The sequence below is a fragment of the Gossypium raimondii genome, chromosome 6, assembly GCF_025698545.1.
Source record: "Gossypium raimondii isolate GPD5lz chromosome 6, ASM2569854v1, whole genome shotgun sequence".
In the NCBI taxonomy this organism is placed as follows: Eukaryota; Viridiplantae; Streptophyta; class Magnoliopsida; order Malvales; family Malvaceae; genus Gossypium; species Gossypium raimondii.
The window spans coordinates 54,466,436-54,492,030 of record NC_068570.1 but is presented as its reverse complement, the minus strand read 5'-3'; the positions used below and the strand labels follow the sequence as shown (position 1 = coordinate 54,492,030).

The 25,595-nt window shown below is 31.0% G+C and overlaps 2 protein-coding genes across 2 annotated transcripts; both read left to right on the top strand.

The window, feature by feature from the left end:
* Positions 1-252: 252 nt before the first annotated feature.
* LOC105772835 (cucumisin) lies at positions 253-5,213 on the top strand. Its single transcript, XM_012594306.2, has 9 exons — positions 253-389; positions 650-738; positions 1,454-1,548; positions 1,654-1,897; positions 2,067-2,580; positions 2,890-2,993; positions 3,238-3,456; positions 3,550-3,661; positions 4,285-5,213. The coding sequence occupies exons 1-9, from the start codon at positions 291-293 to the stop codon at positions 5,029-5,031; spliced, it is 2,223 nt and encodes a 740-aa protein (XP_012449760.1). The 5' UTR covers positions 253-290; the 3' UTR covers positions 5,032-5,213.
* Positions 5,214-7,072: 1,859 nt separating this feature from the next.
* LOC105772836 (cucumisin) lies at positions 7,073-22,840 on the top strand. The gene is made up of 9 exons (XM_052632692.1): positions 7,073-7,088; positions 7,660-7,750; positions 8,812-9,061; positions 9,195-9,708; positions 9,792-9,892; positions 10,017-10,238; positions 10,316-10,427; positions 21,913-22,126; positions 22,218-22,840. Exons 2-9 carry the CDS (start codon positions 7,744-7,746, stop codon positions 22,736-22,738), a joined length of 1,941 nt encoding a protein of 646 aa, XP_052488652.1. The 5' UTR covers positions 7,073-7,088; positions 7,660-7,743; the 3' UTR covers positions 22,739-22,840.
* The last annotated feature ends 2,755 nt before the right edge of the window (positions 22,841-25,595 follow it).

Genomic DNA, 25,595 nt, shown 5'->3' with positions numbered 1-25,595 from the left:
TAATTGAGTTGTAACTTTTTAAAGTTTAGTGACTGAAATATTATTTTAATCAAAATTGAATCATTGTTAGTATACTTTACCCTAAATTTTACTTGGCTTGTACATGCACGTTATACATCTAACTTAACATATTAGAAATAATAAAATAAGATATAAATTTCTTGAATAATTCAATGCTGAAACAAATTAATTTATGTTGCTCTTTAAGGAACGAGTCTGTTGAGTTAATCTATAAAAATCCATAGCTAATACATTTGTTAATATACTTGGCAAATTTTCTTTTGTTTCAAATGGATGCCCAAAGATTTTCTCTTCTTCTTTGTCTTCTCATTCATGGATTTCTCTCGGCCCTTCTCGTTACCATCGGAGTGTCTCAATCAGATAAAAGGGTAACTTTTTTAATGTTATTTTTAATAATTCAAGGGTTAGTACCAGATATAGATACGTACGTGATATGTACATATTCATTTTTTTTTCAAAAGTTTTTTCATGCGTGTAAAGAATTTTTGTAAGATGGTAACTTTTATTGTTTTATTATTTAATCTCAGCGTGATATGAACATACTTTAATTTATTTCTAGTTTTTGGACAAATTGATCATTGCTAAGAAACTTATATGTATATACATATTAAAACCATGGAATTTGCAGAGCTATGTTATATACATGGGAAATCCACCTAAAGTTGGAACTGCAACAGCCTCACTTCATAACAGTATGCTACAAGATGTCTTAGGCAGGTATATACTCGGATGTAATTGTTATTGATTCGATTTATATATAATTTATTATTATTTTCTTAAATATTCGTTTTCGATATATATTAAATATGAGTATGAGCATGATCATTTGAATTTTTTTTTTAAAAAAATTTAAATATATTTATATCATCCATATATATCTTTATAATTAATTAGGAGTGTTCAAACGGTCGGTTCGGTTATTAACTGAACCAAATTAACATTAAATGAATTAATCGAACTGTATAATCTTTTAACTGTTAATCGAATCAAAATGTTTCGGTTAATTCAGTCGGTTAACCTAATTAACCAAAATTTATATATTTTTATCTTTTGGTTAAAACAAGTATAAAATATATATTTAAAAAATACATTGAAATTAACCGAAATATATGTTTTTGTCTTGAAAGTTACCTGAATTAACCAAAAATTAATGTCTTGACATTAACACATAATATTAATTATTAAGTTCGGTTAATTTAGTTAATTCGGTTAATTATCTAATTTTGAACCGAATTTTCAAAAAACCATTAACCGAATTCCGACCGAATTAAGTTCAGCCAGTAGCCTATTAACTAAATTAGATCAGTTCGATCGATTAATTTGATTTTAACCGAAATTTGAACACTCCTATCTATAACTCATATATTGGAGTTTCCGATAATATAAGATTACTTTTATCGTTTAAATATAACTTCATAAATTACATCGACAGCGAATCCGCCACAAAGTCGGTGCTTTGTAGTTACAAGAGGAGTTTTAACGGGTTTGTGGCGGAGCTAACGGAGGAAGAAGCACGGAAAATGGCCGGTGAGTGAACGTGATTTCTATAACACCTTCAACTCCATATCTTTTACGAGACAAAAGCGTGAAACTTTCAAGTAATTGTTAATGTACTTATCTGTGAACATTTAGGAATGAATGGTGTAGTATCAGTGTTTCCAAATGAAAAGAGAATCTTACATACAACAAGATCATGGGACTTCATGGGCTTCTCACAACAAGTTCAAAGAGCAACTTCGGAAAGTGATGTCATCATCGGAGTTTTAGACACCGGAATTTGGCCCGAATCCCAAAGTTTTAATGACGAAGGACTTTCTCCACCTCCGGACAAATGGAAAGGCATTTGCCAAGATGCAAATAATATCACTTGCAACAAGTATGCACCTTAAAACAACGTAAATATATGTGTTTATAATTTTAAATATAGATTTCGTAATTGTTTGCTCTATGTAAGCTAGACGAATGTAAATAAAATAGTCTCGCTTCTGCTCCGCTCTATTGCCATTCCGACTTAGATTTTAACCAATATTACTCTTTGAATACAGTAAAATCATAGGAGCACGATATTACAAAAGCGATGGATTATTTGGCTCAAACGATATCATTTCACCAAGAGACTCAGAAGGCCATGGAACTCACACTGCATCTACGGCTGCTGGAAGGTTAGTTAACCGGGCAAACTTGTTTGGCCTTGGTGCCGGAACAGCTCGCGGAGGAGTTCCGTCAGCACGCATTGCGGTGTACAAAATTTGTTGGTCCGACGGTTGTTCTGATGCCGACATTCTTGCGGCGTTTGACGATGCGATTGCCGATGGGGTCGACATTATATCTCTATCAGTCGGATCAACAACTCCTACAGATTATTTCCATGATCCGATTGCGATTGGAGCTTTTCATGCAATGAGAAATGGCATTTTGACAGTGACCTCTGCCGGTAATCAAGGTCCCCGACGAGCAACCATCACGAATTTTTCGCCATGGACCCTTTCAGTGGCTGCTAGCACAATTGATCGGAAGTTTTTCACCGGAGTTAAGCTTGGAAACGATGTGGTTTATGAGGTAATGCCAATGATTGTCCCTACTGTATTCAATGGAAAGTAAAAATCTTTTAAGGGTTTTGAAATTTGTCTTATAATATGTTTAGAGATAATCTTAAAATATCTCAAGAATGTGACCTTTTAATGATTGAATCAATAAGAGATTTTGAATTTAAACATAGATTTTTTATACAAATTATGACTATCGCTTATAAATTATGTTCTATTTTATAATTTATAAAGATTTAATATTTCAAAGTTCATGATTATCCTCTTAACAATGTGTCTTCAAAATTTGAATTTAAATTCATTTTCTCTTAAATGTATTCAGGGTGTATCAATAAATACATTTGATCTCAAGAATGAAACATACCCTATGATTTATGGTGGAGATGCACCAAACCCTATAAGGAATTATACATCATCTTCATCAAGGTAATATCAACCATGTATTTTTACTCCCTATTTTTCCCAAATAATTCATATTTATCACATATTATGAGACACGATCTTTGAAATATATTTGACACATTCAAACATAGGTACAAAGATATAATCCCTCATATATGAAAAAAGTCAATGTGACATACCCATGTTTGACCATTATCTTTGAGCCCGAGTAAAATAGAATATCAATAACAGTCGGATACTGAAACTAATCGATTTTTTTTTTTTACAGGATTTGCTTGGAGAACTCATTGGACCCTAATTTGGTGAAAGGCAAAATTGTACTTTGTGATAGGTTAGTCTCCGGGGAAGGACCATTAATAGCTGGTGCAGTTGGTGCGTTGTTGCGAGCCAATTCACCAAAAGATGTTGCATTCTCTTTTGTTTTGCCTGCTTCTCATCTTGATCTGGTTGACGGTAGCAAGATTTTCGTATATATAAACTCAACGAGGTAATTTGTAGTTCTGGTTTCGTCTTTCTGTTTCGTACCTTTTCTTTTAAGATCGTAAACGAATTGAAAGACATCTGCACATATCCATTACAGCAATGCAACTGCAACTATATTTAAGAGCAATGAGGTTAATGACACTAGGGCTCCTTATGTAGCCTCTTTTTCCTCGAGGGGTCCGAATCCGATTACACCCGAAATACTCAAGGTAAATTTTATGACTTAATAATCTCTATTCATATAACCTTTTATAAAGGTGATAATCATTTTGTATTTTGATTTTTTTTTTCAAAAATCGAGTTAAATATTACATGATTTGACTTAATTTAAACTAAATCTGTTCATGAACCGAACTATTTGTCCAAGCTCAAAGGCCTACTTGAAATTTGAAAGAAATTAGGCCCGTTTAAAATATATATTCAGCTTCTGCTTGAACATTTAAAACTCAAGTCCGACTCAATTTTTATGTTTCTAATATTTTATATCATGTTATTTTTACATATTATACCATTTATAAAAATTAAGTCTATAGTACTATATAATACTACTATAATCTAAACATTAAAAATGTTAGGTAATTATATATAAAGTTTTAATAAATAAAAATAATATAAAATTATTAAATATTAAATTAAAAATAATATAAATATATATTTTATTTTTTAAAAATAATATAAGCATATTTAAAATAGATTTAAATTAATTATTTATAAATATGAGTTAATTTAAACAAAATTTTAAGCTCGGGGAGAGCTTATAAAATATGGTAATAGTAAGCTTAGGCGTAACCTAATCCCAAGTTTTCTAAATTTTTGTGGGTAATAATTACAGCCAGATTTGTCAGCACCAGGGGTTGATATTGTAGCTGCATGGTCTTTAGCTTCACCAGTTTCCCAAAGTAGAGGCGATAATAGATGGGTTCCATTTAACATAATCTCAGGCACATCAATGGCTTGTCCCCATGTTTCTGCCGCAGCTGCGTACATTAAATCTTTTCATCCCACTTGGTCTCCTTCTGCTATCAAATCTTCCCTTATCACTTCAGCTTCCCCTATGAGTTCAGGCATGAACTCGGACGCTGAGTTTGCATACGGATCAGGTCATTTGAACCCAATCAAAGCTATAAATCCAGGCTTAATCTACGATTCCAATGAAGTTGATTACATAAATTTTTTATGCGGACAAGGATATGACACTCGGTTTCTTCGACAAGTTACTGGGGATAATGCCACATGCTCTGCAGCAACAAATGGAACAGTACTTTCGGATCTAAACTATCCTTCATTTTCTGTTTTCACTTCTTCTTCAACAATTGTTCGTCGTGTTTTCAATAGAACTGTTACGAATGTGGGATCTCCGATGGCGACGTATAGAGCAAGAGTGAGTTTTCCGACAAGAACAGCTAGAGTCCGAGTTAACCCTAATGTTTTGTCGTTTACATCTGTGGGACAAAAGCTGTCTTTTCAAGTAATAATTGAAGGAACAATGGATGCATCTATGATTTCTGGTTCTTTAGTGTGGGATGATGGTGTGCATAAAGCGAGGAGTCCAATAGTTGTGTTTGCTTCAATATCATAGCTGTGAAAACCTGAAATTTGAAAAGGCTAAACTACCAAAAGTGCACTTGAACTAGATTACATTCATTAAATAAGTCCCTATATTTTTTGTTGTACCCAAATAAGTTCTTATACTTTTATTGATTGTATTTGAATTAGCTCTTATTGTAAATGAAATAATGATTTAGGGTCTGTTTGATTGCCGTAAAATATTTTCCGTAAAATGATTTACGGAAAATGCTTTACTTTCCGTAAAATGATTTCTTGGAAAATATTTTACGGTGTTTGATTGAATCATGTAAAATATTTTCTCTTGCTTGATGATTTTTGAAAATATTTTTCGGAAAAGTTGTTTTTACATATATTAATATATATTAATAAATTTTATATTTTAAATTATTTTTACATATATTGCAATGATTTATTTATAATAATACTCAATTATTAAGTTACAATATTAATCGTTATAAATTGAAAAAACTAATATCAAATAAATTATTTGTAATTGTGTTAAAAAACAAGTATTGAATAATTAAAAAACAAGTTCTGGAAATTCGATAAATGAAAGCGAGTTTTTACGGAAATGAAGGAAGGAATGAAGGAGGCGATAGAGAGGAGAGCACGGAAAATGTCTTACGGAAATTGAAATGGTAAGACATTTTCCCTAAAATGTAACTCATTTTCCCTTGTTTTGGAGTTCATTTTCCAAATGGAAAATGTTTTCCGCCAATCAAACGCTGGAAAAGTTGGAAATGATTTTCCGGAAAATCAATTCCGTCAATCAAACAGACCCTTATATTAAGAGTTTTATTTAGATATAATTAAATTTTAAGGGTTTATTTGTATACAGGTTAGAGGTTAAGTCTTATATGGTATCAATAAAAGTTGCATAAACTACAATTGTAGTCACTCAACTATTAGTAAATTTCTTTTTTGATCACCTAACTATCAAAAGTTACAACATGGTCACTTAATTATTTATTTTTTTTTTGGTCACTCAACTATGGAAAGTTACAAAATGTTCATCAAACTATTCAATTTTGTCTTTTTTGGTCTAGGTTAACGGTGACAGCTTTTAAAATTGGCATAATAGTAACTTTAACCCTTGACATTTATACATTGTATCAATTTAGTCTTGATTCCAAAAAATCTAACCCTCAATGTTTACATATTGAGTAATTTGAAGTTTTTTTTTTTGTGACCCTTTCACCTAAAAAGCTAAAAAATTTAATTTTATTAGTTGAATTTGATTGATATACAAAAATGGAAATACCAAAAATTCTAAGATAATAATTTTAATCTTTTCTCATTCTTTTAAAATTAACCTTCAAAGTAACAAAGAAAAGTAAAATTGCAAAAAAAAAACCAAATTACACATTGTGTAAATGTTGAGAGTTAATTTTTAGAATCAATACTAAATTGACATGATTTATAAATATTTAGTGTTAAAGTTGCTATTATGTCAATTTTAAAAGCTATCACCGTTAGCTAGTTAGTGACTACAAAAGACAAAATTGAATAGAAAATTGAATAGTTGGGTGACCATTTTGTAATTTTTCATAATTGAGTGACTAAAAAATTTACTAATAGTTGGATGACTACTAATTTAGTTTACCCATAAAAGTTTAATGATTTATTTAAGTATAGTAAAAGTATAAGAGCTTTATCTAAATAAAGTGATGACAAAATTCAAGGTCTTATTTAATATATGGGTAAACTATACTATTAGTCACTAAATAATGGGTAATGTTAGTTTTGGCCACTAATTTAAAAGTTGTGTGAGCATTGTTTCAATGGAGGGAGGAAAATATCTACTTCATTGCTTTCTTTTAGCTCTTCTTACTACCAAAGCAGCATCTCATCTTTTTCAATCCAACGCCAATGCCAATCGAAAGGTTAATACTGGATTTAATTTCTTGTCTTCTTTTTTTAATTTCTACTGGTGATAAACTTCATTTTAAAAAATAAAAATTGTAATCGGTGAATATTCGAGCTATATTGTGTATATGGGTGACCGACTTAAAGATGGAGCTTCCATGACTTTGCTTCATAGCAGACATGGTACAAGATGTTTTTGGCGGTGTGTAAACATATGTTGCCTCGATTTTTCTTTAAATATCCATATCGATATTTATATTATATATATATAACAGGGACCAAGGTAAAAGGCGGTCAATAGCCTTAGCCCTCCTAATAATAGATTTATTATTTAATTTCTTAAATTTTATAAAATTATATATTAATATAATGATAAAATTATACCGTTAATCAATAATTTATGATTTATCTCTAACTTCTCTAAAATAATTTTCGACTTTATCCTTATATTCAAATATAGATAAGAAAATATATGTTCTTATATTCTAACGTTTTAATTTCTTTAAAAAGAATCTTGAAAGCAAAGTAGAGATGACAAAATTCAAATCATACAACGGATTTTAAATTAAATTGTTCCGAATGGAGCAGTTTTTTTTTTAGTGAATAAAGAGCGGGACGAGTACATTTTTTTAGATAGTAAATATGGAATTTTAAAGTCTATTTTACAAGTGTTTAATTAATTATTAATTGTAATATTTAATTATATTTATCCCAAAACAAAATAAGGCCTACTACTGGTTATTGAGATTGAGCATGCAATTGGAATGAATGCAGTGAGTCGAAGACAGTGCTGTACAGCTACAAAAAGAGTTTTAATGGGTTCGTGGTGGATTTGACTGAGGAAGAAGCACAAAAAATGGCCGGTAAGTGTAACACTCCAACCTCACATTTAAAATTTCTTTAAATCCATTATGATATATACACAAACATTTAAGTTTGTATTTATCAATTATTTTTTATGAGATAAAAGCAGTGTTATTTGTATCGAATCAGATTGATAGGTCGGATTGGTTGAACAAGACCGGTCAATATATCGATATGAAAACAAGAGTTGAATTGATTTTTGAGTGAATCACTTGGGTTCAATTAAAAAACTAGAAATCAAAATAAAAAATTGGCGCTTCAATCGATTTTATAATATTTATGAATTTTGAATTAATTATTTAATTATTATTAGGTCAACATTTAAATTGAGCGAACTAATTTGACTTAACAGATGATTTGAATGATTCAATCAAGGGTTAGATTGGTAAACTTTAGACAAAATTATAAGAATTTCAAGTAAAAAAGAGAGCGCTATATTTTCAAGTAGACTTGTAACCAGACATATTCAATTGATTCCAAATTTGATTATTTTAGATTGAGTCAATTCAAGTTTTAAAATTTTTATATTACTTCGAGTTTGAATTATTTTTGAGTTCAGGTCAATTTCAAAATTGAATCATTCAGGTTTTTCAATTGAGCTTTTTGAGTTTTTTTCATTCGGATTTGGCACTTAAGTTTGGTTCATTTTTAAGTTCAAGTTGAACCAGTTTCAAGGGTGAAGCCATGAAGTTTTTAGAGATCCAAAATAAAATTATAAAATTTTGAAGGGATCAAGGTTAAAATTTTTATATTCAAAAGCTTAAATTATATTATTAATCTTTTGAAGATGCTAAAAAAATACAATTTTTTGGGAAGGATTAAAGAGTTCTCATTCAACCAAGGTGAGGGTCAAGACCTTAGCATGCCCCTCTGGTTTCATATTGTTACTTTTTATATCAAATCAAGTTAGATCAAGTTCATATTCGAGTTAAACAAATCAAAATTTCAAGTTCGAGTTATAATAATAGGTCTACTTTAAAAGTCAAAGCGGAAATACTCCGTGGATTAAGACGCAGATCTTCGAGCTTAATTTGAATTTTGGTTGTTTGGATATGTTCAGGAATGAAGGGTGTAGTATCAGTGTTTCCAAATGAAAAGAGAAAACTACATACAACAAGGTCATGGGATTTTATGGGATTCCCTCAACAAGTTGAAAGAGCAACCATGGAAAGTGATGTTATCATTGGTGTTTTAGACACTGGAATTTGGCCTGAATCTCTAAGCTTTGATGACAAAGGACTTGGTCCACCTCCTTCCAAATGGAAAGGCAGTTGCCAATTTCAACCACAAGACAATTTCACTTGCAACAAGTAAATTTTGTTTCTTTTTTTGGGTTATGTTACTGGGTTTAGGGGTGCGCTTCGGATACAAGTATATGTTCGATATGGGAGAAATCTTAGTGCTTCAAATGTCTAACTAATATTGCTATATGTTCAAATGCAGCAAGATCATAGGTGCAAAATATTACCGCAGCGATGGACTGTTTTTACCGGATGACTTTGAATCTCCGAGAGACTCCGACGGTCATGGGACTCATACTGCTTCCACGGCAGCCGGGAATTTAGTCGACGGTGCAAGTCTTTACGGCTTTGGTTCAGGAACAGCTCGAGGAGGGGTTCCATCGGCACGCATTGCGGTGTACAAAGTATGTTGGTCCGATGGTTGTCAGGATGCCGACATTCTCGCGGGATTCGATGATGCAATCTCTGATGGAGTCGATATTATATCAATTTCACTCGGCGGAGGACGGACCAGAGACTATTTCGAAGATGCGATCGATATCGCATCTTTTCATGCCATGAAAAGCGGTATACTGACTGTAAGTTCTGCGGGTAACGAAGGCCCTGGACGTTCAACGATCTCTAATTTCTCACCGTGGTCGCTTTCCGTGGCAGCTAGCACCATCGATCGCAAGTTTTCCACTAAGGTTCAACTTGGCAACAACAAGATTTATGAGGTAATGTAAATACATACATGATTTATAGTCATAGATTTATAATGATAGTTATCATAGATATATATATGTATGGTTGTATGTAGGGAGTATCAATAAATACATTTGATCTCAAGAATAAAACATACCCTATGATTTATGGTGGAGATGCACCAAACACTACTACAGCATCTAGTAGATCATCCAGGTAAATAAACTTAGCTTCTCTTTTTTTAATTGATCCAGTTACACATGTGTAAAATTAAAGTATTTCATTTTTTAATATCTTTTTATACTATTAATATTTTAGTGATCTAATCATTGAAGTGCAGGTTATGTTTTTCGAATTCATTGGATAAAAATTTGGTGAAGGGTAAGATTGTTCTTTGTGATACGATACGCACTAACGGGATAGGAGCCCTTTTGGCTGGTGCAGCTGGGACCGTGGCTCGAGACCAGGACAGCATTGACTATTCTAGCCTTTTTCCTTTGCCTGCATCTTGTTTTAACTTGGTTGACGGTCGTAACATTTTTCAGTACGTAAACTCCACCAGGTACGATTACTCGATACGAATATAATATGAAATAACAAATGAATATCATGTAAGACTTTGCCTATATGTTTTTGTAGTGCTCCAACAGCAACTATATTCAGGAGTAGTGAGGTTAATGACTCATTGGCTCCTTATATCATCTCTTTCTCGTCGAGAGGTCCGAATCCGATTACACCCGAGATTATTAAGGTAAATTGATGGAAAATTTAATGGTTTGACTTTTTTCTTTCAATAATTGTGTCCAATATATAAAACATAAACATTTTTAAGGTAAATATAGAAGTATTAGTGGGTTTGGATTTAAGTCAAGCCTACTTGTATTAGTAAATATTTAATCCAAATTTGTTTAAGTTAAATCGATATTAGGGGTGAGTTTAGTTTAGTTTGGTCGTTTTTTTAAATCGGTTATCATAATTCAATTCGATTCTCGATTTATCCTTATTTAGATTTTTAAATTTATTTTGACAAAATGAGTTTTATTTTATATCTTTTGAATATCATTTGATAAAATTTCAACTTTTTTGTTTATAAATATTTCTAGAAAATTATATTTTCAAGTAAATAAAAATAACCAATAACTTTTATATGGTAATTTTAAAAATATTTCTATATAGAACTTTTAAGTTGTTTTCACTATTTTAAATATAAAATATTTATTTTTAAATTATAAAATTAAAATTAATTATAAATTAAACAAAAAGTAGCATTCGACTCGGTTTGGATAACCATAATATTTTAACTTGTATTCCATCATCTAAACACCTCGATTTGGGTCAATCTTTGATTTTTTAATTTTTTGCTCAATTCTAAACAATATAATTTTTAAAATTATAGTATTTTAATATTTTCTTTTATTAAAATTTTAAAATAGATAACTTAAAATATTTTTTGATGGGATATAAATTACAATTTAATATAAGAAAATAAAACAATATATTATAGATTTAGAAAAAAAATGGTTGGGTGAGGCCGAGCGTGATTTTGCTCTTGAATGATAAAAAAGCTTTGGTTTAATATTTTTATCCAAATCTTTCCAAATATATTATAGTATATGATTTTGCAGAAACTTGTGACGGATTGATGTTTTTTTTTTCATTAAATTGTTGTTTGCAGCCAGATATATCAGCACCAGGGGTTCACATTCTAGCAGCGTGGTCTTCAATTTCTCCTGTTTCTTCAGTTCCAGGCGACAACAGGTTCGTGACATTCAACATAATCTCAGGAACATCAATGTCTTGTCCTCATGTTTCTGGTGCAGCTGCCTACGTTAAATCATTTCATCCCACATGGTCTCCTGCTGCTATTCAATCTGCCCTTATGACCACAGGTAATTAATTGTAAACCTCATAACAAATATGTTTTATAGTTCGATTAGGTACAACTTTCACTTAAATTTCCAATTGCAATGTTAATTGCAGCCGCCCCATGAGCTCTGGCATCAACATGGAAGTTGAATTTGCATACGGTTCAGGCCATTTGAATCCTTTAAAAGCTGCAAATCCAGGTCTAGTATAGGATGCTAATGAAACCGATTACATAAACTTCTTATGCGGACAAGGATACGCCACTCGGCTAATACAATTATTATCCAAAGACAACTCCACTTGTCCTAAAGACACTAATGGGACAGTTTCGGAACTAAACTACCCTTCCTTTGGTCTTTCCACTTCGCCATTGAAACCATTCAGCCGTACCTTCAAAAGGACCGTCACAAACGTGGGATCTCCGACGGCGGTTTACAGAGCTAACCTGAGTTTTTCGACAGGTACGTTGAAAATCAGGGTTAACCCGATGTTCTGTCGTTCACGTCGGTGGGACAAAAGCTGTCTTTTGAAGTAATAGTGGAAGCGACAATGGATAAAGCTATGGTGTCTGGTGCTTTAGTGTGGGACGATGGTGAGCACAAAGTGAGGAGTCCCATCGTTGCGTTTATATGAACATCCTTCTATTTTGTTAACTCCATGTTTGTACGATGTAATTGGCTGCTTCATGTCTCTGTTTGCTTTCTTTGGTAATAAAACTCTTAAAATTATATGCTATATTGAAATTTTAATTTTTCAGATATAATCTAGTTATCTCTATGATTGAAATTTTAAAACCCAAGTACGACTCAATTTTTATGTTTTTAATATTTTATATTATGTTATTTTTATATATTATACCATTTATAAAATTAAATTTATAGTACTATATAATACTACTATAATCTAAAAATTAAAAATGTTAGGTAATTATATATAAAATTTTAATAAATAAAAATATATAAAGTTATTAAATATTAAATTAAAAATAATATAAATATATATTTTATTTTTAAAAATAATATAGGCAAATCTAAAATAGATTTAAATTAATTATTTATAAATATGAGTTAATTTAAACAAAATTTTAAGCCAAGGAGAACTTATAAAATATGTTAATAGCAAGCTTAGGCGTAACTTAATCCTAAGTTTTCTAAATTTTTGTGGGTAATAATTACAGCCAGATTTGTCAGCACCAGGGGTTGATATTGTAGCTGCATGGTCTTTGGCTTCACCAGTTTCCCAAAATAGAGGCGATAATAGATGGGTTCCATTTAACATAATCTCAGGCACATCAATGGCTTGTCCCCATGTTTCTGCCGCAGTCGTTTCATCCCACTTGGTCTCCTTCTGCTATCAAATCTTCCCTTATCACTACAGCTTCCCCTATGAGTTCAGGCATGAACTCGGACGCTGAGTTTGCATACGGATCAGGCCATTTGAACCCAATCAAAGCTATAAATCCAGGCTTAATCTACGATTCCAATGAAGTTGATTACATAAATTTTTTATGCGGACAAGGATATGACACTCAGTTTCTTCGACAAGTTAATAGGGATAATGCAACATGTTCTGCAGCAACAAATGGAACAGTACTTTCGGATCTAAACTATCCTTCATTTGCTGTTTTCACTTCTTCTTCAACAACTGTTCGTCGTGTTTTCAATAGAACTGTTACGAATGTGGGATCTCCGATGGCAACGTATAGAGCAAGAGTGAGTTTTCCGACAAGAACAGCTAGAGTCCGAGTTAACCCTAATGTTTTGTCGTTTACATCTGTGGGACAAAAGCTGTCTTTTCAAGTAATAATTGAAGGAACAATGGATGCATCTATGGTTTCTGGTTCTTTAGTGTGGGATGATGGTGTGCATAAAGCGAGGAGTCCAATAGTTGTATTTGCTTCAATATCATAGCTGTGAAAACCTGAAATTTGAAAAGGCTAAACTACCAAAAGTGCCCTTGAAGTAGATTACATTTATTAAATAAGTCCCTATATTTTTTGTTGTACCCAAATAAGTTATTATACTTTTATTTGTATTTGAATTAGCTCTTATTGTAAATGAAATAATGATTTATATTAAGAGTTTTATTTAGATATAATTAAATTTTAAGGGTTTATTTGTATACAGGTTAGAGGTTAAGTCTTATATGGTATCAATAAAAGTTGCATAAACTACAATTGTAGTCACTCAACTATTAGTAAATTTCTTTTTTGATCACCTAACTATCAAAAGTTACAACATGGTCACTTAATTATTTGATTTTTTTTTTGGTCACTCAACTATGGAAAGTTACAAAATGTTCATCAAACTATTCAATTTTGTCTTTTTTGGTCTAGGTTAACGGTGACAGCTTTTAAAATTGGCATAATAGTAACTTTAACCCTTGACATTTATACATTGTATCAATTTAGTCTTGATTCAAAAAAATCTAACCCTCAACGTTTACATATTGAGTAATTTGGTCTTTTTTGAAGTTTTTTTTTTGTGACACTTTCACCTAAAAGCTAAAAAAAACAATTTTATTAGTTGAATTTGATTGATATACAAAAATGGAAATACCAAAAAATTCTAAGATAATAATTTTAATCTTTTCTCATTCTTTTAAAATTAACCTTCATGCAACAAAGAAAAGTAAAATTGCAAAAAAAAAACCAAATTACACATTGTGTAAATGTTGAGAGTTAATTTTTAGAATCAATTCTAAATTGACATAATTTATAAATATTTAGTGTTAAAGTTGCTATTATGTCAATTTTAAAAGCTATCACCGTTAGCTAGTTAGTGACCAAAAAGACAAAATTGAATAGTTGGGTGACCATTTTGTAATTTTTCATAATTGAGTGACTAAAAAATTTACTAATAGTTGGATGACTACTAATTTAGTTTACCCATAAAAGTTTAATGGTTTATTTAAGTATAGTAAAATTATAAGCGCTTTATCTAAATAAAGTGATGATAAAATTCAAGGTCTTATTTAATATATGGGTAAACTATCCTATTAGTCACTAAATAAAGGGTAATCTTAGTTTTGGCCACTAACTTAAAAAAGATACAATTTGGTTATTAAATTATTCAAAAGTTTTCATTTAAGTCACTGAACTGTTTTAAAAGTTTTTATTTAAGTTACTAAGCTATTAGGTCTTTTTTTTTTTAAAGTTCCACCAACAAGCTCTAAATGATGATCGATATGATGGATTAGTACCCATCTATGAGTAGAAGAATATACCTTAAGTCCAAGTCGATCTGACGGTCAGTATCGAAGATCAGAAAAAAAAAGCTATTTGAATTTTGGTCCGTAGATTCATGATGTCCAAAATTGTTTTATGAAAAAAAAAACAAACTGCAAAAGAGAATTTTTGATTGGTGCAGGCAGTACGGATAGAGAAAACCATATAGCACCGATTTTAAGAGTCCAGTGACTTAAATGAAAACTTTCGAATAGTTCAATGACTAAATTGTAACTTTTTTAGTTAAGTGACCAAAACGAAAACTTATCTATAATTTAGTGACTAATGTAGTCTACCCTTAACATATTAACCTTTGAAAATGTAGATTCTAATTTTATTTGTTGCTTATTAATTAAGAATTAGTACTCAAAAGGCGTTTTAACCAAATTGATAAAAGTTAAGAAGATGAAAATCTAAAATTGACATTATGCCTTTTTGTAATATTTTTCTTGCGTCCCCATACAGACCGACGAATAATGCCAAGAGGTCATTTTCACCTCTTTAAACTAAAATCAAACTGATTTGCAATATTTTCTCCTATTCTAACACTATGTCTCTCTCTGGACATGTTAGGAGACAAATTAGTTCGTTATTTATTTCCACACCCTCTAGAATTTTAGCTAAAATGTTATATAAAAATCATTTTTTTATTTGAAAATTAATTTTTGGAAAAATGATTATGAAAACTAAAAAATTTTATATAGCAAGTAGACACCCAAGGTATAAAAATTTACAAATTTATCACTAACATTATTATTAATTTGTTAATAGAAAATATGACTTTTATCTAATTGGTATAATAATATATGTAGCTTTTAAATTTATATATTTTATTAATTTAATTTTAATTCTAAATTAAGTCAATCGATTCAATCTCTACGTATACAAATTTTATCGATTCGATTCTCAAATACGTAAATTAGCGATTAATGAGGTTTACCCTTTTTTTGGTTGCTTCCCATACACGCCACCAAAGAATGCCCAATAAAACCATATAATGTCATTCTACCACATACAAGCTAAAGTCAAACTGATTTATCATATTTTCTCCCCTCAAATTCTGCCATTAGAACATGTATTTTACATAAATTGTAGATTTAATACACGTATTTTAATTTAATCAATATTAGTCTATTTATTTTTTTAATTTTAAAAAAATTAATCCTGACCAAACATTAGCAATTAAATCTATTTGGTTAAATTTTATTATTAGTCCTGCATTATGTGTAAAGTTAGGGATTTAGTTCATGTTCTCGAATTGGATCGTTCTTAGTCTTATATTTTCTAATTTTCGAAATCTTAATCTTAATGTAAACGACAACTGTTAAATCTATTAATTGGTTTTCTGTGAGTAATATATGGAGATGGCAAGTTGACATGACATTACATATGCGATAATATGTTTGACGTGTCAAATTTTAAAAATAACAGAACTTAATTAATGTGATAGCTTTCATTTGGTCAAGATTAAAACTTTAAAAGTATAGAGATTGAAAATGACTAAATTAATATATAGGTACTAAATTCACAACTTATTCAAAATATAGTGTCTAATAACAGAATTTGACCTATTTTCTCCTATTCTAACTTCGTGCTTAAGTTTGTTACTTATTCAAATCCTTTAGAAATACCTAAAATTCTATATCAAACTTATTTTTCAATATATGTATATATCTTTTCTTTTTGTTAAAATAAAATCAAACAACTTAAAACTCAAAATTATCATAAATAAATTTAAATTTTTTAAAAATATTATCAAATCAAACTGAATTCACCCTTAAGTAATACTTAAAGAAAAAAATAAAACATTATTATACAATAAATTATCAAATAAAATAATAATTTATTTAATAGGAACAATTTACCTAATAATTTCTCAATCTCAAAATACTTTTCTCCATCTTTAATGAAATAATAATAATATTGAAAAGTAGTTCACTAGTTGTAGCAATTGGTGACCCCAAATTTATTGATACTAAAGAAAAATCAAAATGTGTAGGTCATATGTTCATACCCACAAAAATATAAAATTTAGGAACACTTATTTAATGAGCTACCATGGTAGGAAATAGACATAATACACGATTATTTTAAAATTAAAAATTTAATCCAAACATAAATAAAACAAATGGTTTATCCAATTCTTTTTAAATATAATTATATTTAAAGAAATAATTATAACATAAAATTCATGTCCAGTTTTAAATATTATCCCAAATATAATTTATAACGAAGGTAATGCAATAATATGATCGTCGAATCGATCATTACAATATGACCTTTGAATTTCCTGAACTATTTTACCCGAATCCTATAAATAGGAGGTCATTATTTTTATAAGCAACAAAATGAGAGCTTCAGTCATTCTTCTTGATTTTCTCATATTTCTTTTCTCAAAAACTTTGACATTTTACTAAAATTACGGTAAAGGAAATTTTGTAGTAATTATCCAACAAATTTATATACAATTTTAAATATTATCCCAAATATAAATTAAAACAAAAGAAAAGTATGAAAAGTTTAAATTTATAATATAATTTATTTCCACGAAGACTAAGACTTTAGCATCTATTTTTCTCCATAAATATACTACTTGGAAAAGTTGTGTGAGCATTGTTTCAATGGAGGGAGGAAAATATCTACTTCATTGCTTTCTTTTAGCTCTTCTTACTACCAAAGCAGCATCTCATCTTTTTCAATCCAACGCCAATGCCAATCGAAAGGTTAATACTGGATTTAATTTCTTGTCTTCTTTTTTTAATTTCTACTGGTGATAAACTTCATTTTAAAAAAAATAAAAATTGTAATCGGTGAATATTCAGAGCTATATTGTGTATATGGGTGACCGACTTAAAGATGGAGCTTCCACAGCTTTGCTTCATAGCAGCATGGTACAAGATGTTTTTGGCAGGTGTGTAAACATATGTTGCCTCTGATTTTTTCTTTAAATATCCATATCTGATATTTATATTATATATATATAAACAGGGACCAAGGTAAAAGGGCAGTCAATAGCCTTAGCCCCTCCTAATAATAGATTTATTATTTAATTTCTTAAATTTTTATAAAATTATATATTAATATAATGATAAAATTATACCGTTAATCAATAATTTATGATTTATCTCTAACTTCTCTAAAATAATTTTCTGACTTTATCCTTATATTCAAATATAGATAAGAAAATATATGTTCTTATATTCTAACGTTTTAATTTCTTTAAAAAGAATCTTGAAAGCAAAGTAGAGATGACAAAATTCAAATCATACAACGGATTTTAAATTAAATTGTTCGAATGGAGCAGTTTTTTTAGTGAATAAAGAGCGGACGAGTACATTTTTTAGATAGTAAATATGGAATTTTAAAGTCTATTTTACAAGTGTTTAATTAATTATTAATTGTAATATTTAATTATATTTATCCCAAAACAAAATAAGGCCTACTACTGGTTATTGAGATTGAGCATGCAATTGGAATGAATGCGATGAGTCGAAGACAGTCTTGTCTGACTAAAAAAGAGTTTTAATGGGTTCGTGGTGGATTTGGTGAGGAAGAAGCACAAAAATGGCGGTAAGTGTAACACTCCAACCTCACATTTAAAATTTCTTTAAATCCATTATGATATATACACAAACATTTAAGTTTGTATTTATCAATTATTTTTATGAGATAAAAGCGTGTTATTTGTATCGAATCAGTTGATAGGTCGGATTGGTTGAACAAGACCGGTCAATATATCGATATGAAAACAAGAGTTGAATTGATTTTGAGTGAATCACTTGGGTTCAATTAAAAACTAGAAATCAAAATAAAAATTGGCGCTTCAATCGATTTTATAATATTTATGAATTTTGAATTAATTATTTAATTATTATTAGGTCAACATTTAAATTGAGCGAACTAATTTGACTTAACAGATGATTTGAATGATTCAATCAAGGGTTAGATTGGTAAACTTTAGACAAAATTATAAGAATTTCAAGTAAAAAAGAGCGCTATATTTTCAAGTAGACTTGTAACGGACATATTCAATTGATTCCAAATTTGATTATTTTAGATTGAGTCAATTCAAGTTTTAAAATTTTTATATTACTTCGAGTTTGAATTATTTTTGAGTTCAGGTCAATTTCAAAATTGAATCATTCAGGTTTTTCAATTGAGCTTTTTGAGTTTTTTTCATTCGGATTTGGCACTTAAGTTTGGTTCATTTTTAAGTTCAAGTTGAACCAGTTTCAAGGGTGAAGCCATGAAGTTTTTAGAGATCCAAAATAAAATTATAAAATTTTGAAGGGATCAAGGTTAAAATTTTTATATTCAAAAGCTTAAATTATATTATTAATCTTTTGAAGATGCTAAAAAATACAATTTTTGGGAAGGATTAAAGAGTTCTCATTCAACCAAGGTGAGGTCAAGACCTTAGCATGCCCTCGGTTTCATATTGTTACTTTTTATATCAAATCAAGTTAGATCAAGTTCATATTCGAGTTAAACAAATCAAAATTTCAAGTTCGAGTTATAATAATAGGTCTACTTTAAAAGTCAAAGCGGAAATACTCCGTGGATTAAGACGCAGATCTTCGAGCTTAATTTGAATTTTGGTTGTTTGGATATGTTCAGGAATGAAGGGTGTAGTATCAGTGTTTCCAAATGAAAAGAGAAAACTACATACAACAAGGTCATGGGATTTTATGGGATTCCCTCAACAAGTTGAAAGAGCAACCATGGAAAGTGATGTTATCATTGGTGTTTTAGACACTGGAATTTGGCACGAATCTCTAAGCTTTGATGACAAAGGACTTGGTCCACCTCCTTCCAAATGGAAAGGCGGTTGCCAATTTCAACCACAAGACAATTTCACTTGCAACAAGTAAATTTTGTTTCTTTTTTGGGTTATATTCTTGGGTTTAGGGTGCGCTTGGATACAAGTATATGTTCGATATGGGAGAAATCTTAGTGCTTCAAATGTCTAACTAATATTGCTATATGTTCAAATGCAGCAAGATCATAGGTGCAAAATATTACCGCAATGATGGATTTTTTTACCGGATGACTTTGAATCTCAGAGACTCAAGCGGTCATGGGACTCATCTTGCTTCCACGGCAGGGGAATTTAGTCGACGGTGCAAGTCTTTACGGCTTTGGTTCGAGAACGACTCGAGGAGGGTTCCATCGGCACGCATTGCGGTGTACAAAGTATGTTGGTCCGATGGTTGTCGGGGATGCCGACATTCTCGCGGGATTCGATGATGCAATCTCGATGGAGTCGATATTATATCAATTTCACTTTCGGCGGAGGACGGACCGAGACTATTTCAAGATGCGGTCGATATCGCATCTTTTCATGCCATGAAAAGCGGTATCTTGACCGTAAGTTCTGCGGGTAACGAAGGCCACGGACGTTCAACGATCTCTAATTTCTCACCGTGGTCGCTTTCCGTGGCAGCTAGCACCATCGATCGCAAGTTTTCCACTAAGGTTCAACTTGGCAACAACAAGATTTATGAGGTAATGTAAATACATACATGATTTATAGTCATAGATTTATAATGATAGTTATCATAGATATATATATGTATGGTTGTATGTAGGAGTATCAATAAATACATTTGATCTCAAGAATAAAACATACCCTATGATTTATGGTGGAGATGCACCAAACACTACTACTGACATCTAGTAGATCATCCGTAAATAAACTTAGCTTCTCTTTTTAATTGATCCGATTACACATGTGTAAAATTAAAGTATTTCATTTTTAATATCTTTTATACTATTAATATTTTAGTGATCTAATCATTGAAGTGCGAGTTATGTTTTTCAATTCATTGGATAAAAATTTGGTGAAGGGTAAGATTGTTCTTTGTGATACGATCGCACTAACGGGATAGGAGCCCTTTTGGTGGTGCAATTGGGACCGTGGCTCGAGACCGAGACAGCATTGACTATTCTAGCCTTTTTCCTTTGCTGCATCTTGTTTTAACTTGGTTGACGGTCGCAACATTTTTCAGTACGTAAACTCCACCAGGTACGATTACTCGATACGAATATAATATGAAATAACAAATGAATATCATGTAAGACTTTGCCTATATGTTTTTGTAGTGCTCCAACAGCAACTATATTCAGGAGTAGTGAGGTTAATGACTCATTGGCTCCTTATATCATCTCTTTCTCGTCGAGAGGTCCGAATCCGATTACACCCGAGATTATTAAGGTAAATTGATGGAAAATTTAATGGTTTGACTTTTTTTTCTTTCAATAATTGTGTCCAATATATAAAACATAAACATTTTTTAAGGTAAATATAGAAGTATTCGTGGGTCGACGGATTTAAGTCAAGCCTACTTGTATTAGTAAATATTTAATCCAAATTTGTTTAAGTTCGTCGATATTAGGGGTGAGTTTAGTTTAGTTTGGTCGTTTTTTTTTAAATCGGTTATCATAATTCAATTCGATTCTCGATTTATCCTTATTTAGATTTTTAAATTTATTTTGACAAAATGAGTTTTATTTTATATCTTTTGAATATCATTTGATAAAATTTCAACTTTTTTGTTTATAAATATTTCTAGAAAAATTATATTTTCAAGTAAATAAAAAATAACCAATAACTTTTATATGGTAATTTTAAAAATATTTCTATATAGAACTTTTAAGTTGTTTTCACTATTTTAAATATAAAATATTTATTTTTAAATTATAAAATTAAAATTAATTATAAATTAAACAAAAAGTAGCATTCACTCGGTTTGGATAACCATAATATTTTAACTTGTATTCCATCATCTAAACACCTCGATTTGGGTCAATCTTTGATTTTTTAATTTTTTGCTCAATTCTAAACAATATAATTTTTAAAATTATAGTATTTTAATATTTTTCTTTTATTAAAATTTTAAAATAGATAACTTAAAATATTTTTTGATGGGATATAAATTACAATTTAATATAAGAAAATAAAACAATATATTATAGATTTAGAAAAAAATGGTTGGGTGAGGCCGGCGTGATTTTGCTCTTGAATGATAAAAAGCTTTGGTTTAATATTTTTATCCAAATCTTTCCAAATATATTATAGTATATGATTTTGCAGAAACTTGTGACGGATTGATGTTTTTTTTTTTCATTAAATTGTTGTTTGCAGCCAGATATATCAGCACCAGGGGTTCACATTCTAGCAGCGTGGTCTTCAATTTCTCCTGTTTCTTCAGTTCCAGGCGACAACAGGTTCGTGACATTCAACATAATCTCAGGAACATCAATGTCTTGTCCTCATGTTTCTGGTGCAGCTGCCTACGTTAAATCATTTCATCCCACATGGTCTCCTGCTGCTATTCAATCTGCCCTTATGACCACAGGTAATTAATTATAAACCTCATAACAAATATGTTTTATAGTTCGATTAGGTACAACTTTCACTTAAATTTCCAATTGCAATGTTAATTGCAGCCGCCCCCATGAGCTCTGGCATCAACATGGAAGCTGAATTTGCATACGGTTCAGGCCATTTGAATCCTTTAAAAGCTGCAAATCCAGGTCTAGTATACGATGCCAATGAAACCGATTACATAAACTTCTTATGCGGACAAGGATACGCCACTCGGTTAATACGATTATTATCCAAAGACAACTCCACTTGTCCTAAAGACACTAATGGGACAGTTTCGGAACTAAACTACCCTTCCTTTGGTCTTTCCACTTCGCCATTGAAACCATTCAGCCGTACCTTCAAAAGGACCGTCACAAACGTGGGATCTCCGACGGCGGTTTACAGAGCTAACCTGAGTTTTTCGACAGGTACGTTGAAAATCAGGGTTAACCCCGATGTTCTGTCGTTCACGTCGGTGGGACAAAAGCTGTCTTTTGAAGTAATAGTGGAAGCGACAATGGATAAAGCTATGGTGTCTGGTGCTTTAGTGTGGGACGATGGTGAGCACAAAGTGAGGAGTCCCATCGTTGTGTTTATATGAACATCCTTCTATTTTGTTAACTCCATGTTTGTACGATGTAATTGGTTGCTTCATGTCTTTGTTTGCTTTCTTTGGTAATAAAACTCTTAAAATTATATGCTACATTGAAATTTTAATTTTTCAGATATAATCTAGTTATCTCTGTTGACACCATTTTTTGAATGAAAAAACGGGGTCGACTTGGGTTTTGACGAAAACGAAAAAAACGGGAGTCGCCACCAATCTTTTTTGATGAGGTGTGATTTGGGTCACCTCGTAAAGTGGTTGTTTTTAATAAACGGTTTAATTTTATTAAAACAATGAGTTTAGTCCACGAAATTCAGAAAAACGGGTTTGGGAGTCGGTTACGCACGAGGAAAGATTAGCACCCTCGATACGCCCAAAATTGGTACCTAGTTGATTACTTAATGTCTTAGTGTCGAAAAACCGAAAACTTTAAAGAAATTTAAAAATACGATCCTTGTATTAAAACGTTGAAAATTTTCAAAGAAAGGGCATATTTCACGTTATTCGAGAAAGAGAATCATATCCAGTAAGTTAGGATACAATATCTCGAATTCCCAATACATAAAAATGCTTGTTTAAAAGATATTTTAGCTATCTCGAATTTAAAAATGAGATCACGACCAGTAAGTTAGGACGCGATTTTGTTTTTAAAACCTGAGATTATTTAGAATTCGAGTTTAAAAAGATTCGTGCATTTGGGTTTATCGTGAAAATCGAAACCCAGTAAGTTAGGGTACGATTTTCTCGAATCTAAACACAAAATATTATTTATTCAAAACAACTTTGTTATATCAAATAAAATGAAATACGAAAATCATAGTAAAAAAAATACGAAAGCCAATTACATTGTTGTTATGCATGATAAAATCATAATGTACGCAAAAGTGTAAAAATGATACGAGCAATAGCAACAATATAAAATAAATAAAAGTCATACTTACAATCATATAAAATAACAATATATAAACAAATAAATTAAAACATTTATTCAAAAAATAAAGAAAATGAAATAAATAAGTAGTAAATACAATTAAATGTAAAGAGATACATATGTGGATTATAAACATAACATAAAATAATATATGATATACATATTTTAATATATAAAATATATATATATATATAGATACGTATATAAAATTGAGTATTTATATATATTAAATAAGTTAGAAAAATATATATATTCATATATGTATAAAAAATTATATAATAATAGTATAATAGAACACATATCTAAAATTTACATAAGTAAATATAAAAACATAATAATAACAATAATATTAATAAATATAATAATAATAATAATAAAGATAATAATAATAATAAAGATAATAATAATAACAAAATATTAGAATTACTAAAATATGGACTAAATCGAAATAAAAACGAGAGTATTGGTAAAATCGAAATAAGAAAAGGCAAAAGGACTAAATCATGACATACTTATTGAAAGAGGGGACCAAAGCGAAAATAAACCAAAATCTCAAAGCGTGGCGTTTGAGGGACTAAAATGAAACAGAAACAAAGCTGAGGGCTAAATTGCAAAACTACGAGAACTACCTTGAAAGTGCCACAAATTCAAAGGGACTTATTAAAAAATACCCATTTAGAGAAAACGTGGATCCTCCACAGGTCGGGTCACCGCGTGGGTTAGGAAGCCTAAAGCGGCATCATTTCGTGGGGGTTATTTAAGCAGAAAATTTTACAAAAATACATTTTTACGCTTAAAATAAAAAAACTCAAATCACTCTCTTCCCTCTCTCATTAAAACGCTTCCTCTCCCTTTGAATCCGCCACACCATCGGTGAGCTCATGAAGGTCTCACCGTGGCCTTATCGCGCTTCAGCGTTCTTGGAAAATGAAAAGAAAAGGGAGGGTTGCTCCTTTTGCCCGTCTCTCCTGCAGTGCGGCCTAAACGAAACCCCGGAGGATTTCTATGGCTCCGTGCAGAAGAGATCACCAAGCGGTGGCGTCACATAAGTGAAAGGTATCGCCTTTCACCCTTTTCTTGACCTTTTAGAGAAATAAATCCAAATGAAAAAGAAAAAATATATAAAATAAAAACTTAAAGTGAAAGAAAACAGAGGAATCCGAAGTCTAAATCACCTTGAATGTTTTTTTTTGCTACTATCTGTTTTTTGTTACAAATATTGCCGAAAAACAAAAATTACATTTTGTTGGCTTTTTATAGCCGATTTCCACTATTGCTTGCATTCTCTCTCTCTGTGTCTTTGTTTTGTTTCTTCTTTGCGGTGTGGCGCAAGTGGAAGGTCGACTTGGCTGCGGGCGGCACCAATAGGACGGTGGCGGTGTCAGAAGGCCAGGGGTCAAAGACCCTAGAGGCGGCGCCTAGGGTTTCAGTCTCTGAAACCCTAGGCAGATTTTTTTGGGGGGGAGTTGGGCCTTAGCTATTGGGCCGGTCAGGTTTGGGCCTCGGGTTAGGCTAGTTGGACTCCGAGTTTGGGTTGATTTGTAACGGGCTTGGTTTTAATTTGAGTATTAGGCCGGGTAAAAATTTGGGCTGTACAGTTGCCCCTATTTGCTTGTTGTCGTGTAACGATAACAGAGCAAAAACTAAGAAAGACCAATTTTTACCCGGTCTCGCCAATTCTTGATTTGTTCTGGTGCTTCTCTTCAAGTAGCTTTATTTCAATCCACTGTGTCTTGTCACGTCGATCCATTCCACTGCACTTTAGAAAGCTCTAATTAGTAGCGTTAATCTTCTTCGCAGCAACTTCAAGAGGGTGAGATTCATGGTTTTATTCTATTCCACTGCAATGCTAGGAAAGTAAGATCCGCTGTTGCAGCTTCAAACTTTTTAACTGCCAGGGAAGCAAGATCCGTTGCTGTA

Excerpts from the sequence above, each read along its gene's own strand:
- LOC105772835 (XM_012594306.2), top strand. The coding sequence starts at position 291 with ATGGATGCCCAAAGATTTTCTCTTCTTCTTTGTCTTCTCATTCATGGA. Across the intron at positions 1,549-1,653 it reads AGAAGCACGGAAAATGGCCG|GAATGAATGGTGTAGTATCA; the intron begins GTGAGTGAACGT and ends GTGAACATTTAG. Across the intron at positions 3,457-3,549 it reads GTATATATAAACTCAACGAG|CAATGCAACTGCAACTATAT; the intron begins GTAATTTGTAGT and ends TATCCATTACAG.
- LOC105772836 (XM_052632692.1), top strand. Across the intron at positions 9,893-10,016 it reads GCATCTAGTAGATCATCCAG|GTTATGTTTTTCGAATTCAT; the intron begins GTAAATAAACTT and ends ATTGAAGTGCAG. Across the intron at positions 22,127-22,217 it reads ATCTGCCCTTATGACCACAG|CCGCCCCCATGAGCTCTGGC; the intron begins GTAATTAATTAT and ends TGTTAATTGCAG.